This window comes from Prionailurus viverrinus, chromosome D4 (assembly GCF_022837055.1).
Source record: "Prionailurus viverrinus isolate Anna chromosome D4, UM_Priviv_1.0, whole genome shotgun sequence".
NCBI classification, from domain to species: Eukaryota; Metazoa; Chordata; class Mammalia; order Carnivora; family Felidae; genus Prionailurus; species Prionailurus viverrinus.
The window spans coordinates 30,258,099-30,273,854 of record NC_062573.1 but is presented as its reverse complement, the minus strand read 5'-3'; the positions used below and the strand labels follow the sequence as shown (position 1 = coordinate 30,273,854).

At 43.4% G+C, this 15,756-nt stretch overlaps 1 protein-coding gene across 2 annotated transcripts; it reads right to left on the bottom strand.

Annotated features, from left to right (window-relative positions):
• Positions 1–10,223: 10,223 nt before the first annotated feature.
• Positions 10,224–15,756, bottom strand: LOC125150402 (olfactory receptor 2S2). Of its 2 annotated transcripts, XM_047830294.1 has the most exons (2): positions 15,747–15,756; positions 10,224–11,173 (listed from the first exon to the last, which is right to left on the bottom strand). In XM_047830294.1, exons 1-2 carry the CDS (start codon positions 15,754–15,756, stop codon positions 10,224–10,226), a joined length of 960 nt encoding a protein of 319 aa, XP_047686250.1. The 2 variants fall into 2 exon arrangements, with proteins under 2 accessions (XP_047686250.1, XP_047686249.1); XM_047830293.1 differs by lacking the exon at positions 15,747–15,756 and having other exon boundaries at positions 10,224–11,183.

The window sequence follows — 15,756 nt, the reverse complement described above, 5'->3', positions numbered from 1 at the left end:
AATATAATCTCAATTACATAAAAATATCTATGTGTAAAAATGAGCACAGGGAAATTACTTCACACTCTTTAGAGCAGCTAACCATAGGGGATGGAATCACCTCTTACAGTGCTTTGCTTTTGTCCAACCTTCCTACAATGGGCATGTGTTATTTTGTAGTCTGAAAAAAAAAATAAATCATTTGGATTGAAAACAATGAAAAAGAAATGGGAAAATAGAAAGAACTACATTGGCCTGGGAATCAGAAGGTAAGGATTTGGGACCAGAGTCCTGGCTGACCCTTTGAGCAGGGAAGAATTTATTCTTTCTTTGAGCCTCAGGTTTCTTACCTGCAAAATGTGGCTGGGAACCCAGCCTGTCTCCTTTCTGGAGTTGATGTGAAGATCTAGCAATTATGCCAGCGAAGGGGCTGATCTTACAGATTATGCCAGCAAAGACTGTAGGGTCAATGTCCTGCCTTTCCCACCAGTGCAGAGTTAGTGGGGGAAGGTAACTGAAGGGGAAGGGAAGTCCACAGACACAGTATCTCCTCTGAGCACTCTGTCCTGGCCCCAAGGAGTGGGTCTCCAGCATCCACTGGATGTGGGCCCAGTCCTGACTCATTCATGCCTTAGAGCTTTGGTGGTAAGATGGAAGAGACCTCAGTGATCATCTGATAATAACACTTATTTTATGATTGTATTTATTGAAAATTTACAATGTCAGGCACTGTGATTGGTGCCTTTTACAAATTTTGTTCACCAGTTACACCCAACAAATATTTATTGCACACATTCTATGTGTCCTACCTAACTCCATTTTTATGTGGCAGGATTTCTCCACTCCCTACCCCTTCTGTAGGGTCCATCACATATCAACTCCCTCTTTTGGAGACAGTAAGACTCATAGCAAGCTGGGTGGCAGGAGTTGACCAGGAGTTAACACAAGTTGAAGCACAGAAAGAGACAGAGACTTCCTTGGCATAATAATGTATACATGATATACTAAGAGACAACCTGGGCTGTGGTAAAAGCCTGACTGTCTCATGGGTTTTTGACCTTGAGGCTGTACTTCATGACTTTTTGCCTTCATCTCCTTCATGTTCGTGCATTTCAAATTGTTTCTGTCTCCATCCAAGAGATAACAAGACGGCACTCAATGATCGATAACCAGTGACAGATGCAGGTGGCAAGGGGAGGCTCCAGTGGGAGGGGAGGCTCCAGTGGGAGGGGAGTGGGCGTGGTGGTTAAAGGAGCACAGAGATTGGGGGTAAAGGGGGAGGGAGTCTAGAGGTAAGAGGCCCCCAGGCAGTCTGAGAGAGGGGCGCCTTCCTGGGCAGCAGCAAGGATTGAGAACAAAAGGTCGCCATGACCTTCTGAAATTAAGGCTGTAATGAGGAGGTCGCAGTTAGTTGAGGAAATTGAGGCTTAAAGAGGCAAAGCACAATGTAAGGATTATTCAGATTCTTATTCAGAGAAACCCAAAGAAAAAAAGAAAGGAAAGACAAGATTAGGACATTAGGAGACAAGTGGAAGTTTCAAATTTGGAAATGAGCAGATATTTGATGATATTAATAAATTACTGATAAAATTTTACACATAATAACAGTATTATACCTTGTGTTAAAAATTTCATTACTTTTGAGAGATATGCTGTTTTTTTAAATAGGTGTAAGGATACAGTGTCTGGGATTTGCTTCAAAATAAAAGTGGCATCAGAAAGTTGGATAAGGTTATAAATGAAAGATTGGTCATGAATTGGCTATTGGTCATCAATTGGCTGAGTGATGAATAGGATGTGATTGTTCACGAAACAATTCTACTTTTGCATATATTTAAATTGTCCATAATTTTGAGGTCAAGCAGGTGGTCTACATTTCTGTGGTTAAGTGATAAAGCTGGAAATGGAACGCAGGGCTGTTTGTCTCCAAAGCCTGTGTTCTTCATGACTGTGCTCCTCTACCTGTTTCCAGTCCATCCAGGGCGGGGGTTGCTCCCTCCAGCATCCTCACTCATGCTCTACCCTCTGTTGGGATACCTCCTGAGCTAGGGCATCCCTTTGGAAGGTTCTTTTCCAAGATGAGCTGTAACTTCAATCTGCTCATCCTGTGTCTTGCTAGAGAAGTCTTCCTGACCACTGCCACTCCAGGTTAGGTTAGGTAGCCTCTCGTGGGTTTCCAAGGTGTTGTATGCTTCTTCATAGCACTCATCACACTTTTAATTGCTCATTCAATGCCCATCTTCTCCTGTTGGCTCCAGGTCACTGCCTTCTTGCTTATTGCTTAGTCTGTTTGCTTTAGGTATAAGGATGCGGAAGGGGTTGACCCTTAGCATGGCCAAGTCACAATATGAGAATGAGTTCCCTGGAGGTCTAGCATCCTGTGAGTCCCCAGGTCAGAGGACCCATAGAGTCCTCAGCCCTAAGCCCATGGCGCTTGCTTTGGATTAGAGAGATGGGTGGTGGGATGGGTGCGTAGGGAACACTGCAAGAATTAGGTTATTTCTAAGGAGTTTGACATTTTAGAGGTAGCTGATGTCAGTTATCTTTCAGGGCAATAGAAAATGAAAAACAGTGAATGCCGGCGTGAGATGTTTAGTTTTGAGAACAAACTTACCACCTTGAGCCTCGTGGTGGAATTTTCTTAGCGAAAGAGTTGCTGCTTTGTCATTTTATCTGCTTCCTGCTTTTGTTTTGTGTGGAAAAGCTCCTGGGATTTGGCCAAAGGGACTGGAATGAAAGGTAATGATCCCTAGAATGCACAATGAATGTGGAAGAGCAGCGGGCATGTGCTGGGGAAGGTGCCCCATTCAGGGATCTCGGCAATATCAGGACTCCCAGCTGACTTTGTCATCTGGTTCTTAGGGGGTGTGAGGACACATGGCTTACAGAAATTGTCATACTTAACCATTTGGGTAAACAGTGTCTGATGGCAATGCTTGCTGTATTTCCTATGGTATTTTTTAAAGTTTATTTATTTTGAGAGAGAAAGAGAGAGTGAGCAAGTGCAGGGGAGGGGCAGAGAGAGAGGGAGAGAGAGAGAATCCCAAGCAGGCTCCACACTGTCAGCACAGAGCCCGATGAGGGGCTTGAAGTCACGACTGTGAGATCATGACCTGGGCCGAAACCAAGAGCTAACCAAGAGCTAACACTTAACCGACTGAGCCACCCAGGTGCCGTCCTATGATAATTTTTAGTAATTTGTTCATTATTGTTTCTTTTTATTTGGTAAATTCAAATATAAAATACATTTAAAGGGAAGCTCAATTTTGCCATTTGAGGAGATTAAGAGGTAGATTTTTTTTTATCTTAAAAATAATGTGTGTTTTAGGGCACCTGGGTGGCTCAGTCAGTTGAATGTCTGATTCTTAGGTTCCGCCCAAGTAGTGATCCCAGGGTTGTGGGATTGAGCCCTGAGTTTGGCTCCACGCTGAGCATGGAGCCTGCTTGGCATTCTCTCTCTCCCTCTCTCCCCCCCCCCCCACTTTGTCTCTCTCCCCTACTCATGCTCTCTCACTCTCTCGCTCTCTCAAATTAAAAAAAAAAAGAATGTGTGCTTATTCTTCAAGAACTAAAATTTAGTTTTCTAATTCCCTGTATTCAGATTTTATTGCTATTTTCTATTTTTATTTGTGTTATCCATTATGAGAGTAGCATTTTTTACTTATAAAATGAAATTGGTATCATTTTTATTGTGGTAAGGTATGCATAACATTTACCATTTTATTGAAAAAAAATTTTTTTTTAATTTTTTTTCAACATTTATTTATTTTGGGGACAGAGAGAGACAGAGCATGAACGGGGGAGGGTCAGAGAGAGAGGGAGACACAGAATCAGAAACAGGCTCCAGGCTCTGAGCCATCAGCCCAGAGCCTGATGCGGGACTCGAACTCACGGATCGCGAGATCGTGACCTGGCTGAAGTCGGACGCTTAACCGACTGCGCCACCCAGGCGCCCCGAAAAAATTTTTTAATGTTTAGTTTTGAGACATAAAGAGAGAGCGTGAGCACACACACCTGTGGGGGAGGGGCAGAGAGAGAGGGAGACACAGAATCTGAAGCAGGCTCCAGGCTCCAGGCTGCTGGCACAGAGCCCCACGCGGGGCTTGAACTCATGAACTGGGAGATCATGACCTGAGCTGAAGTTCGATGCTTCACTGACCGAGCCACCCAGGAGCCCCAACATTTACCATTTTAAAGTGTAGAGTTGAGTAGTATGAAGTACATTCACTTATGCGGCCATCACCAGCATCTGCCTACGGGACTCTTCGTCTTCCAAAATGAAAACTCTGTTCCAGTTAAACATTAGCTCCCCATTTCCCTGTCCCCCAGCCCCTGGCAGCCACCGTTCTGCTTTCTGTCTCTATGAATGTTAATACTCTAGGTACCTCATATAAATGGAATCATACAGTATTTGTTTTTTTGGTGACTGGTTTCATTTAGCATAATGTCTTCAGGGTTCATCCATGTTATAGCAGGTGCCAGAAGTTTCTTCCTTGTTAAGGCTGAATTAATATTCCACTGAATGAGTATGATGATTTTTATTTAAAATTTCTGATTATGGCAAATTTCAAACATACCCAAGAGCATAGAGAGTGTATATTGTGCTCCCAGGCACCCATTACCCACTTGCAACAAGCTTATTTGTTTCATCTATACTTGCACACAGTCCACCTCCTACCTTCAGAAGCTAATTCCAAAAATATCATTTGACCTGAAAATATTCCAGGATGTACTTAAAAACGTAAGGACTCTGATTAAAGCTGTAGCTACATTACCATTATTATACCCCAAAACATTTAAGAGCAACTCCTTCATATCAAATATCAAATCAGTGTCCACATGTCTATATAATTTTCAGTATTTGCTTTGACTATATTTTCTTATATTTGTAACAGGTCCTCTTAAGCCCCCAAAGGTCTGGGTGGTGGTAGAGGAGGATGGTTGCAAATCAGAATAAGTGGGATTGGAACTAATCAGGCTCCAGGTAAACTTCATGTTCTTGAAAGAATCTTGTCCTCGCTTGTCTATTCTAGGCTGTCGTTTACTTCTCAAAGCACCAAGAGTAGTGAAACAATTGTCCTTTGCAGCTGAGCACCCCAAAGATTTAGCTTGTTATTTGTACTTTCTGTTCTGGATTTGGTGTCTCCCGCCCTTCCCTAGTTTTGAGATAGATAAGAGGATGGGCTCTTGAATGTACTGCTAACTGAATGTTGAATGCAGCTGTTAACTGCAACATGAAATCGAAAAGGCTTATACATGGAAAAGAAAGACAAAATGAAGGAGGAATATTGGAGGATACTGTAAGACAGACCCAAGGATAAGGATAAAATAAAGAAACTAGCTGAGCAATTCTTGTGACAGAACTTTGGCAGTAATCATTCCCCAGGGGAAGGGACATCATAAAAGAGAAGACCCAGGGTGGGATTTTTAGCAGCAATCCAAGGTAAAAGTTTCCTCTTTTGTTATTATAATAATTTTTTCATGTTTATTTACTCTGTGAGAGAGAGAGAGAGAGAGAGAGAGAGAGAGAGAGAGAGAGAGAGAGTGTTCACGACTGGGGGAGAGGCAGAGAGAGAGGGAGAAAGAGAGAGAGAATCCTGAGCAGGTTCATGCTGTCAGCACGGAGCCAGATGCGGGGCTTGATCCCACGAACCATGAGATCACGATCTGAGGCTAAATCAAAAGTTAGCTGCTCAACCAACTGACCCACCCAGTCACCTCTGTTATTGTTTTATATTAAATTAGGGCTGCCAGATAAAACACAGGTTGCCCAGTATAATTTCACTTTCAAAGTAAACAATGAATACTTTAAAAAGTTTATATATTTTGTGTATATATTTATGAAAGCATTCATTGTTTATTTGAAATTTGAACTGAATCAGGCATTCTGTATATTGATTTGCTAAACCTGGCATTCCTCTCCCTCCCAGTAAACATATGGGGACACCGCTTGTGAAACAGGACTTTGACTTTTAGGCCCCTTTGATTTCTTTCTTGGAAGATGGTTAAATTTTCTTTTCTTTATTCAGCCTCCTTATTCTGCAGGTCTACCTAATATTATAACATTATATTAAACAATTGACCTACTTTCCATTAGCACCAGCAGAATGTGAGAGTATTTATTTCCCTCTATCCTCATCCACGTCACATAGTATCATCAGTCTTTTAAGTTTTGTTAATCTTCAGGACAAAAAGTCTAAGAACTGTCGGTTTAGAGCACTTCTTAAATGAGACAAACTTTTCTTTTGTGATGCCTAGCATCAAGGTTTGTTTCTAAATAATTTTAAATATTATTCTATATTGTAAAAATTTGCACAATGAAATGTAATGATTTATAACACATTAGCATTTTTAAATTTCCACAGTGGATTTCCTGGTTCTTCCAGCAAAACTGAACTTTTCTGTGCATACTCAAGTCAACACCAAAGAATTTCAAATTAGCTTTAGCAAAAGCAAATATTTATATTTAAGAAGAAAATATTTTAACCCAGAACTCATTAAGATAAAAAAGCTAATAAACTGAAGATGTCTTGTTAGTTGATGCCCCTCGAAGCAACGTCTAGGTCAGATAACTTATACTGACTCAAGCAGTATTTCCACTAGCTTCATGCAACCGTATTTGTAATTACTGCAATAAGGGATTTTTTAAAAACCTAGTCTCTTTAATCTACATTTCCACAAAAAGCTGTTGAAAGAACAATTTCTGCTCAGTTGTTTTTTCCTTTGCTTAAAAAAATCAAAGTGCCAGGAATCCCACCCCACCCTGCTGCTGGGTAACAGTCAATCATTTATTATTCCTGGATCAAACACAAGCATTCATGTCTATGAAAACATTTTGCAATGAATAGGATCTTGGTCTGTACTAAAAACAAAAAATGGCTAAAAAGAGACTTCGATTTATTTTCAAATTCTATGGCTAAATTCTTATAATTCCTAACTGGCAAAAACATTGGCAAGCCACTACATTTTACGTAGGATCAGATTTACTTCTTTGGTGTCTGCCCAGAGGTGCTATTGAGAGCTATTTGTGGCTGGCTTTTTAAGAGACCGGGTGGGCCTCAAATGAAATGAATATTGACGCTGAGGTACCAAAGCACAAGGAAAGGCTGGAGAGAGAATTGAACATTTTAATTTTTTTAAAAAATAACTAAGCATAGCCTGTTTTTACTTCAAAGTTTTTATATTTGGCAAACCAAAAAGGTTACTTCTTAAAATGACCAAACTTATAGTTGAAACCTTTCTTTTTATTTTGATGTTAGACCAGGAGTTATATATCTTATCAAAGTTCTTACCTAATCAAGTCATTCCATCAACCTCACCAAATACAATCACCATCAATCCAGACATACTCAGTGATCTTCCTTTCCTCAAGCCTAATCAACCCTAAAACCTAATTAAGCTTCTAGAGCCACGACATCCCCCAAAGTGATCAACTCCCCTGCAAAGTGATAAAAAAACCCCTTAATCCCAAGCATTCCCAGCCATCCAGTCAACCACTAGCTATGGTCCAGCAATCATCCATGAAACAAACGTCATTGTGGTAAAGACCAGTAATCTTTTAAAGTTTAGACATTCTGATTCTTTTCATTTGGGAGATGGATTCCTATATTGTGTGGTACCATAGCCATAGTTTTTAAGACTGAAGACCTAGGTCAAAGAAAAATTTTCCTCAGTCTTCTGTCATCTTGTTACTGTTGATGCATCTTGTTCTTCTCGAAAGCATGGACCAGGAGACAGGTGACTGACTTTGAAATGCAAGGAATGTGAAATTGGAGGGTGGGAGTAGAAGTAGCCATTATCCCTGGAGGAAACTATTTACATGATTTTTAACTTAACATTTACATTAGGAACATGTCATTCATAATATAAAAGGACATGGCCGCCACTACTCAGTGGAAAAGCAAGTGAGCAGAGGACAGCCTGACAAGAAGGTGGGCTTGGTCAAAAGTGTGTCTCTTGGCCAGTCTGATCTTGGCTATCCTGGGGAGATGGAGTTAGCTTAGCAGCATCATTGTTATTTCCAAGGTATTTTCGGAACTTTCATAGTCTTTCTATTGTTGGAATAAACTAGATGGTGCTCTATGTACAGTTCAGCCCCTGGCAGTTGGGTAAAGTTGGGTGATTTTGGCACTGGAGGAAGGATGGTGGGGACTCAGGGCACCGAAGATCTGTCTTCATATGTCAGAAGGAAAGAGATTAGGTGCATCTCATGTAGAGGCACAGAGCTGAATTAGGACTAAAGGCAGAAGCTAGAGGAGGATATAGTTTAGCATAATTCAAGGAAGGGTTTTCTAGGGCTGAGTGAAACAGCTAGAATCTGGAAGTATTGAATTCTCTGTCACTGAAGGTGTCCATGCAAACGCCGGTTGACTAGGGTCAGGGTCATTGGAGAGGAACTCTATGCATCCTGTAGATAGGGTTGAACAAGAAAACCCCTAGCCTCTTCAAACAATGATACTGTTTGTCTGCACTAAGTGTCTGAAGTTTGCTTAACTGGCCGCTAGATGTCACGGGCGCATCTGCAACAGCAAGATCCTTGGCAATGGTGTAATGGTAGAAATCAGGAACAGGACTCACATAAGGATGTGAAATTGTATTAACAAAATACGCGTCTTTATGCAATTCACTTTTCATAAATATAATAAAACTTAAATATCACTTGAAGCAAAAACTTCCAAGATCTAATCTCAAAATTGGATTCACTTTCTAAATTCTTTTCAAATAAGTCTGCCAGTGTTCAAAGAATTAAATATATAATTTAATGTAACTTGGCCTAAAACTGCTTCTATCCATCTACTACCATCTCTGAGACTCTCATTCATCTTCTGTCTATTGGTCTAGAAAGGAACAATGTCTGGCTCATTTCCACACGGTACACAGCACTGTGCAGCATTCGTGATACTACCACTACCATCTGTAGTTCTATTGCGTTTACCATAAATAGGTACTCATTTATATAGTATCTTATCTAATTTCTCTAAAATCAAATGGTTAGGTTTTAAAATATGAAGAAATAGACTGAGAAAGATTAAGCAACCTGCCCAAGGTCATAGGTAAGAAAATGCTTCCCAGTGTTTATTGTGCTGAGCTATGGAGGCTCAGAAAAGCTACAGATTTTACATCTCTTGGACATTCACGGTGTATTTTAACATATTAAAGACTTTGAGAAGTTCTGGAACAAAGAAATATGTCAAATTTTACCCCACTAAACTCTTCAAATAATTTTAGCCTCTATTTATCTGTCTCCTTCCTTCCTCCCTCCTTCCCTCCCTCCCTCCCTTCCTTCCCCCCATCCTTCCTTCTTTCCTTCCTTCCTTCCTTCCTTCCTCTTCCTTCCTTCCTTCTTTCCTTCCTCTTCCTTCCTTCCTTCCTTCCTTCCTTCCTTCCTTCCTTCCTTCTTTCCTTCCTTCCTTCCTTCCTTCCTTCCTTCCTTCCTTCCTTCCTACTTTCCTTCCTCTTCCTTCCTTCCTTCCTTCCTTCTTTCCTTCCTTCTTTCCTTCCTTCCTTCCTTCCTTCCTTCCTTCCTTCCTTCCTTCCTCTCCCTCCCTCCCTCTCTCTCTCTCTCTCTTCCAGAATCTGAGTTATTATCTAACAGAAAACTAGCTTTTCTGTTGGGAATTGTATAAGTGGTAAACATCAAATTCAAACTCTATACTCCTTGAATTTAACTTAGAAGAAGTGTTTCATAATGTGAAATGCATTGAGAAAAAATAAGCCTCAATTTTCTCATAGCTAAAAAGCAATTCAGTTCATCAGGCTAGATTATTTCCACTCAAAAGCCCTCTGTGTGGAGACCTTGTCTTTGTCTCCTCTTAGTATTTCAGGCAAACTGAGTCTAATAATGAAAATGTCCACTTCCTCCTTGTTCCTGGCTGTCCTGGGGAGTCCAGTAGGGATGAAAAAGTTGCTGTGAGAGCCCTCTCACCTGTGTGTACTGACTGTGTAGCTCAGACACAGTATGGGCTATTCGGCTTGCTCTAATGGTCCCTTTCTCCTCGGTTTTAGGATGTGTTCAGAATGTCTTTGTACATTACATTAGCGATTTATTGCCTGGCATCTGTTGAAGCTCTCAGATATCTGGCTAAAACTCAGAAGACACAATGTGAAAAGTTACACAATCCCTGAAAATGAACTAGAGGGCAAGCGATCATTTCAGTTAACATCACCTGGCTTTTGAGTGGCAGCTGCAATGATCAAAACCCTTGCTCCCTTGGAGGTAGGAACCACAGAGGACCCCTCCTCCATCACTGGGTGAAGTATTTCTGAGCCACCAGGTTCCTCACAGCAGCCTTCACGTCCTTGTTCCTGAGGCTGTAGATGATGGGGTTGAGCATGGGGGTCACCACCCCATAGAAGAGAGGGATGAGCTTATCTGAAAGGTCCTCTTTGTCTGCCCCCAGGGGATCCTTAGACTTGGGCTTCCTGTACATGAAAAATAAGGTCCCATAGAAGATGACCACCACAGTGAGGTGGGCAGAGCAGGTAGAAAAGGCCTTTTTCCTCCCCTCAGCTGAAGGGATCCTCAGGATGGTAGCAATAATGAAGACATAAGAGACAGAGATGAACAGAACTGGGACCCCCAGGAAGATCACATTTGTCACTCCCATGCTGATCACATTGATGGAGATGTCAACGCAGGCCAACTTCAGGACAGCCAGGATCTCACAGGCAAGGTGGTTGATGACGTTGTTCCCGCAGAAAGGCAGCTGAATCGTCAGGGATGTGTGTACCACAGAAGCAGCCCCACCAATTGTCCAGGAGCTGACAGCCATGGATACATACACAGACCTGCTCATGACCACAGGGTACCTCAGGGGGTTACAGATGGCCACATAGCGATCAAATGCCATCATGCTCAGAAGCACACACTCTGTCCCTGCCATGGCAAAGGAGAGGAACATCTGCATGGCACAGCCTGAGAAGGAAATGGTTTTCCTGGGAGTGAGGAAGCCATCCAGGACTAGAGGGATGGAAGAGGTTGTGTAGCAGATGTCCAGGAAGGAGAGGTTCCCCAGGAAGAAGTACATGGGCGTGTGCAGGCGGGAGTCAAGGATGGTCACCAGGATGAGGACCCCATTGCCCAGCAGGATCACCAGATACATAGACAGAATGAGCACAAAGAACGTTTTCTCCAGCCTTGGGTGGGCCGAGAGTCCCAGGAGAATGAACCCCACCACGGGGGAGGACCAGTTGGCTTTTTCCATGTGATATCCCTTCTGTCATCAGCAAAGTACAAAAGCAGCACATCAGGCTTTCTTGAGAAGAGTCTCAGGCATCTAGTATGCCATCAAGTCTCTGCTACATAAGAGGAGAGCATGTGTGTGTAAGAGAAAAATGGCAGTAAGAGACAGTAAGTGGGAGTGTCCTTAGCTTTTAGATGAGAGAGGGTCGGGGGTGGTACACAACAGAGCTTAGAGTAGACTAGCACCAAGGAAAAGCCTCAAATGTTCCAGCCGACTGTGTGCGAGGGGTTTTTCTGATGTTTCGTCCTCTCGTGGTCCGAAAAAGCAACTGAGGCCCAGAGAGGGGTGTGACCTGTCTGAGTCTTCTGAGCAAGTTGCTGATAGAGGCGGGACTGGAGCCCAGTAGAGCTAATCCCCAGTCAAGGAGGACTTTTCCTCTGTTTTATGATCAACAGCTGGAAAATGCTGTAAATTATTTCTTTCTATAGAAGTTTCACCTAATCTGGGCTCTCTTAGATTCTCAGAGAGGAGAATCCCAAGCTGATCCAATTCTTAGAATGGGCAAAGTTTTAAGCTTCTGTAAACTTTATTAACGTTTGGAAGCAACTTGTATAAAAGTGTTAACCCACATCCAGACAGAATGAAGCCTTGGTAAAGGCTCAGCCATAACGAGGATTGCTTCCTCAGCCTGCCCAGCCTCAGCAACACAGACTTGACCATCATCTGAACTGGGATCTGCCTATTTTCACACACACTAATAGAAATTGGGGGGAGGTTCCTTAGGGGGCAGAACTTTATGAAGCCAACACAGGATTGACTGGAGTGATGGAACCCACACTATGGAATGGCAACTTGCAGCTCACTGGCCAGTTAACACAATTCTTAATAACCATGCTGACTACAGTCATCAGACAGCAGGTTATGTGGCATTGACTTCTAATCCCAGCTCATTAGAATCCTGGTGACATTCTTAGCCAGGGGTGACTATGGAATGTTTTTTCTTTGTCCTTTTATGTTTATACTTTATTCTTGGGTAATATTCTGGCTCTCTGCCTCCATTCTTGTGTTCTACACAAGCAGCTAGCTTATAGGAAGACCTGTCTGCCTTTGTATAGAGGATTTCCAGGCTCTCAGCTGCAATTGCTCAGACTCTATATTCAGAATCCTCATTCATAATATGTCTATAGCTCTTTCTTAATTGCAATGGTGCGTGTGTGTGTGTGCATGTGTGAGCGTGTGTGTGTGTGTGTGTGTGTGTGTGTGTGTAAGCTGCTTCACCATGGAATTCTGCCCCAGCTTATCTGCCACTCCTCCCAGTGGCTCTCCCAGCCCTTCCAGAAAATGTAAAGTAAACATTACAGTTGGTGCCACAAGCAGGATTCCATAGTGACAAGGATATGCTGTGATTTCAGAGGCCAAGGGCAGTGGCTTCTGTTAGAGAAGCCATCCTGTCTACGCCCACGAGCCGGGGCTGTGCACACAGAAGCGTCTGCCCGTGAACGATGTGCTGTGGCCATGAGTGCTGCACGGGATTTGCCCCGTGTGAGAGCTGCAGCCATGGAAGTCCTAGTGCCCAGCATGGAGCAGTGCTGAATGAAAGCTGGTTCAATTGGAGTGAACAGAACGACTAGGAAGATCTTGTGCACTGAGCCCAGAGCTCTGGGACCTGCCCCTGCCCGTGACGTGGGTGTTCTGGGTGACTGGAGCAAGTCCCTAAGCCTGTTTCCCATGTGCATCATGAAAAGGCTGAACAGGTGCTACCCAGAGTGTCCCAACTCTGTCATGGATTGCTCAGCACCATTCTCACCAGGCAGGGCTCAGACTTTGGTGAAGGTGACTGCCTGCTCCTTTGCGTGTGTGCTATGGGGTGTGTGTGTGTGTGTGTGTGTGTGTGTGTGTATGTGTGCTCATGAGCACACATGGTGGGGAGATCTGAATGCTTGGTCTCCCATCAAGATATGACCAGCTGGAAATAGGGCTGTATCAGGCTTTGGAGGAGAGTTGGGATGGAAGAAAACCAGGAGTTCTGACACCTACAGCCCCAACTGGGCAGATGTCCACCTGGGAGAGCGAGGAAGGGAAGGGAACACAAGGTAGTTAGGAGCCTATAAACCGTCATACTGCCTCTATACACTGTTCTATGGCCTCTCTGGAGAGCAGTTTGCCTAGGAAAAGGAAAAACCTGGAAAGCCCACATAACTCAGCAGTTCCACCCCTGGGAGAAAGTTCTAATGATTCAATGAGTGGAGGGCCGGTATCTCTCAATAAAGGCATTTATCACAGCCATATTTGTGAATGAACATAGGAAACAAAATAACTGTCTACCAATAAATACCTAATGATACCGCTTCATAGAATGGAATGTTAGACATTAAAGTTACATTTATAATTTTTACACTATTACATCATTACATTACAACAATAAATTCAAAGGGAGAATACAAAATTGTATACACTGTTATGATCTCAATTAGGTGAACAATATGTATTGATAAAAGTGACTCAAAAGAAATTATAGAAGAATCACCAGGGGAGGGGATTCCTCTTTTACCTCTTCAGTATTATCCAATTTTCTAATATTATGGGCACAAATTATATTTGGGGAAAAAATTCTCAGTACAGTAATACCCCCCCCCCCCCCCCCCGTCTTACTTACGGACATTTTGCATTCAGAAGTTTCACTTCCTGCCCCACCACCACCTCCAGGTGTGGTCTGGAAGCAGAAGATGGTCTTTCTGAGTATGGTGAGGTCAGTAGTAGCCTCATAACACCTAGGTCACTCACCTCACTTCATCTCATCGTGTGGGCATTTTATCATCTTGCATCATCGCAAGAAGAATGGGGGGGCGGTGTGCAGCATAATAAGATATTTTGAGAGAAAGACCACATTCACATAACTTTTATTATAATATTTTGTTACAATTGTTCTATTTTATTCCTGGTTATTGTTAATTTCTCACTGTGCCAGATTTATAAATTAAACTTCATCATAGGCATGTGTGTATAGGAAGAAACAGTATACACAGGGTTCAGTACTATCCGCGGTTTCAGGGATCTACTGGGGGTCTTGGGATGTATCCCCTGTGTAAAAGAGGAAACTACTGTATCTATAGGAAGAAAGTGAGAAAAATGGAAAGAACTAGCCACGGAATGGGAATCAGACAGTGTTGGGTCCCAGCTTGCCTGTCTTGCTCACCCTCTGACCCTGAGAAAGGCTCAGTCTTCCGGGAAATCTCAGCAGGATGGGGATGGGAACATGGCTGCCTCTTTCCCTGGGCTCTGGGCTCCTCCCGGGGAGGACTGAGCAGCAGTGTCAAGGCAGGGGCTTGGTCACTGGTGAGCTCTGTGGAGCACGAGGGACTGCCTGGGCTTAGCTTCAGCTGCTCCTCCCCTCTCCAGCATCTGCTGCTCATAATCAGTTGCAGCTGGAAGTTTCTTAGAGCAGAGGCAGGGTGAGGAGGAAAGTCCATCTTTGGAAAATGCTCGGCAAAAGTCATGGCCACCACCTCTGTCCCCACCACAGCCCAGTGCTCCCTACCTGCATCCTGCTTGCAGCCACTTGTCTGAGTCTCCTGATCCCGGACACAGTTCTCAACTCCACACTGTGCCCTGGGCCAGACCCTGGATGCCAGAGAAAGACACCAGACACTCCCCTGCTGGATATCCTTGACCTCTGAGACCCTCTTTCTTCTTCTCTCCGCTAAATCCCTACGGCAATGTTAGCCCCTGCTGGTGTTTCTCTCCCATCCTTCTTCCTAGCCGTGCAGGCTGACCGCGTATCTCAGCTACAGACTCTTTGTGGAGAGCACCTGTCATCCTGATGTGAGGCACAGAAATCCCAATGGTACATCTTCCCCAGCAGTGAAAGGAGTCCTCGGGCAGCAGCTGTGAACTCTACAGGGACCCTGTTAGTCCCAGAAGCAATTTAAAGTTTGGAATGTCAAATGTGCACGGGGTACAGGCCCTAAGCATACCTGGGGCCTCCAGGGACCACACACCCTGTCCCAATTAGAGGTAACGACTGGGACACGGTCAAGGGGAGATGGACAAGAGCATACAGCAGATGCTGGCTTCCTCCAGAGCTTTCCCTGGGGTCTCAGAGAAGCCAGTGCTCGATTCAGGGACGGCATACTTTGTCCCTATGTTGAAGTCCTAGATATCCAGAATGGGGAAGCAGGATAAATGTCTAACAGCAGTAGCAGGATTGGCTGCGTTTGTTGAGCGGCTCCCTTGTGCCAGTCACTGTGACGAACGCTTCACAAACACTGGCTTTAAGACGTTCTCCACTTCCTCTCCAGCACGTGTCTTTTCTTGTCTTTTTGATCCTAGGCATTCTGACAGGTGTGAGGTGGTATCTCATGGTGGGTTTAATTTGCATTGCCCTGATGATGAGTGATGTTGAGCATTGTTTCATGTATCCGTTAGCCATCTGTAGGCCATCTTTGGAGAAATGTCTATTCAGGTCCTCTGCCCACTTTTAATCCAATTATTTGTGGGTTTTTTTTTTGATGTTGAGTTATATGTGTTCTTTATATATTTTGAATATTAACCGAATATATTATCAAATATGTTGTTTGCAAATACTTTCTCCCAT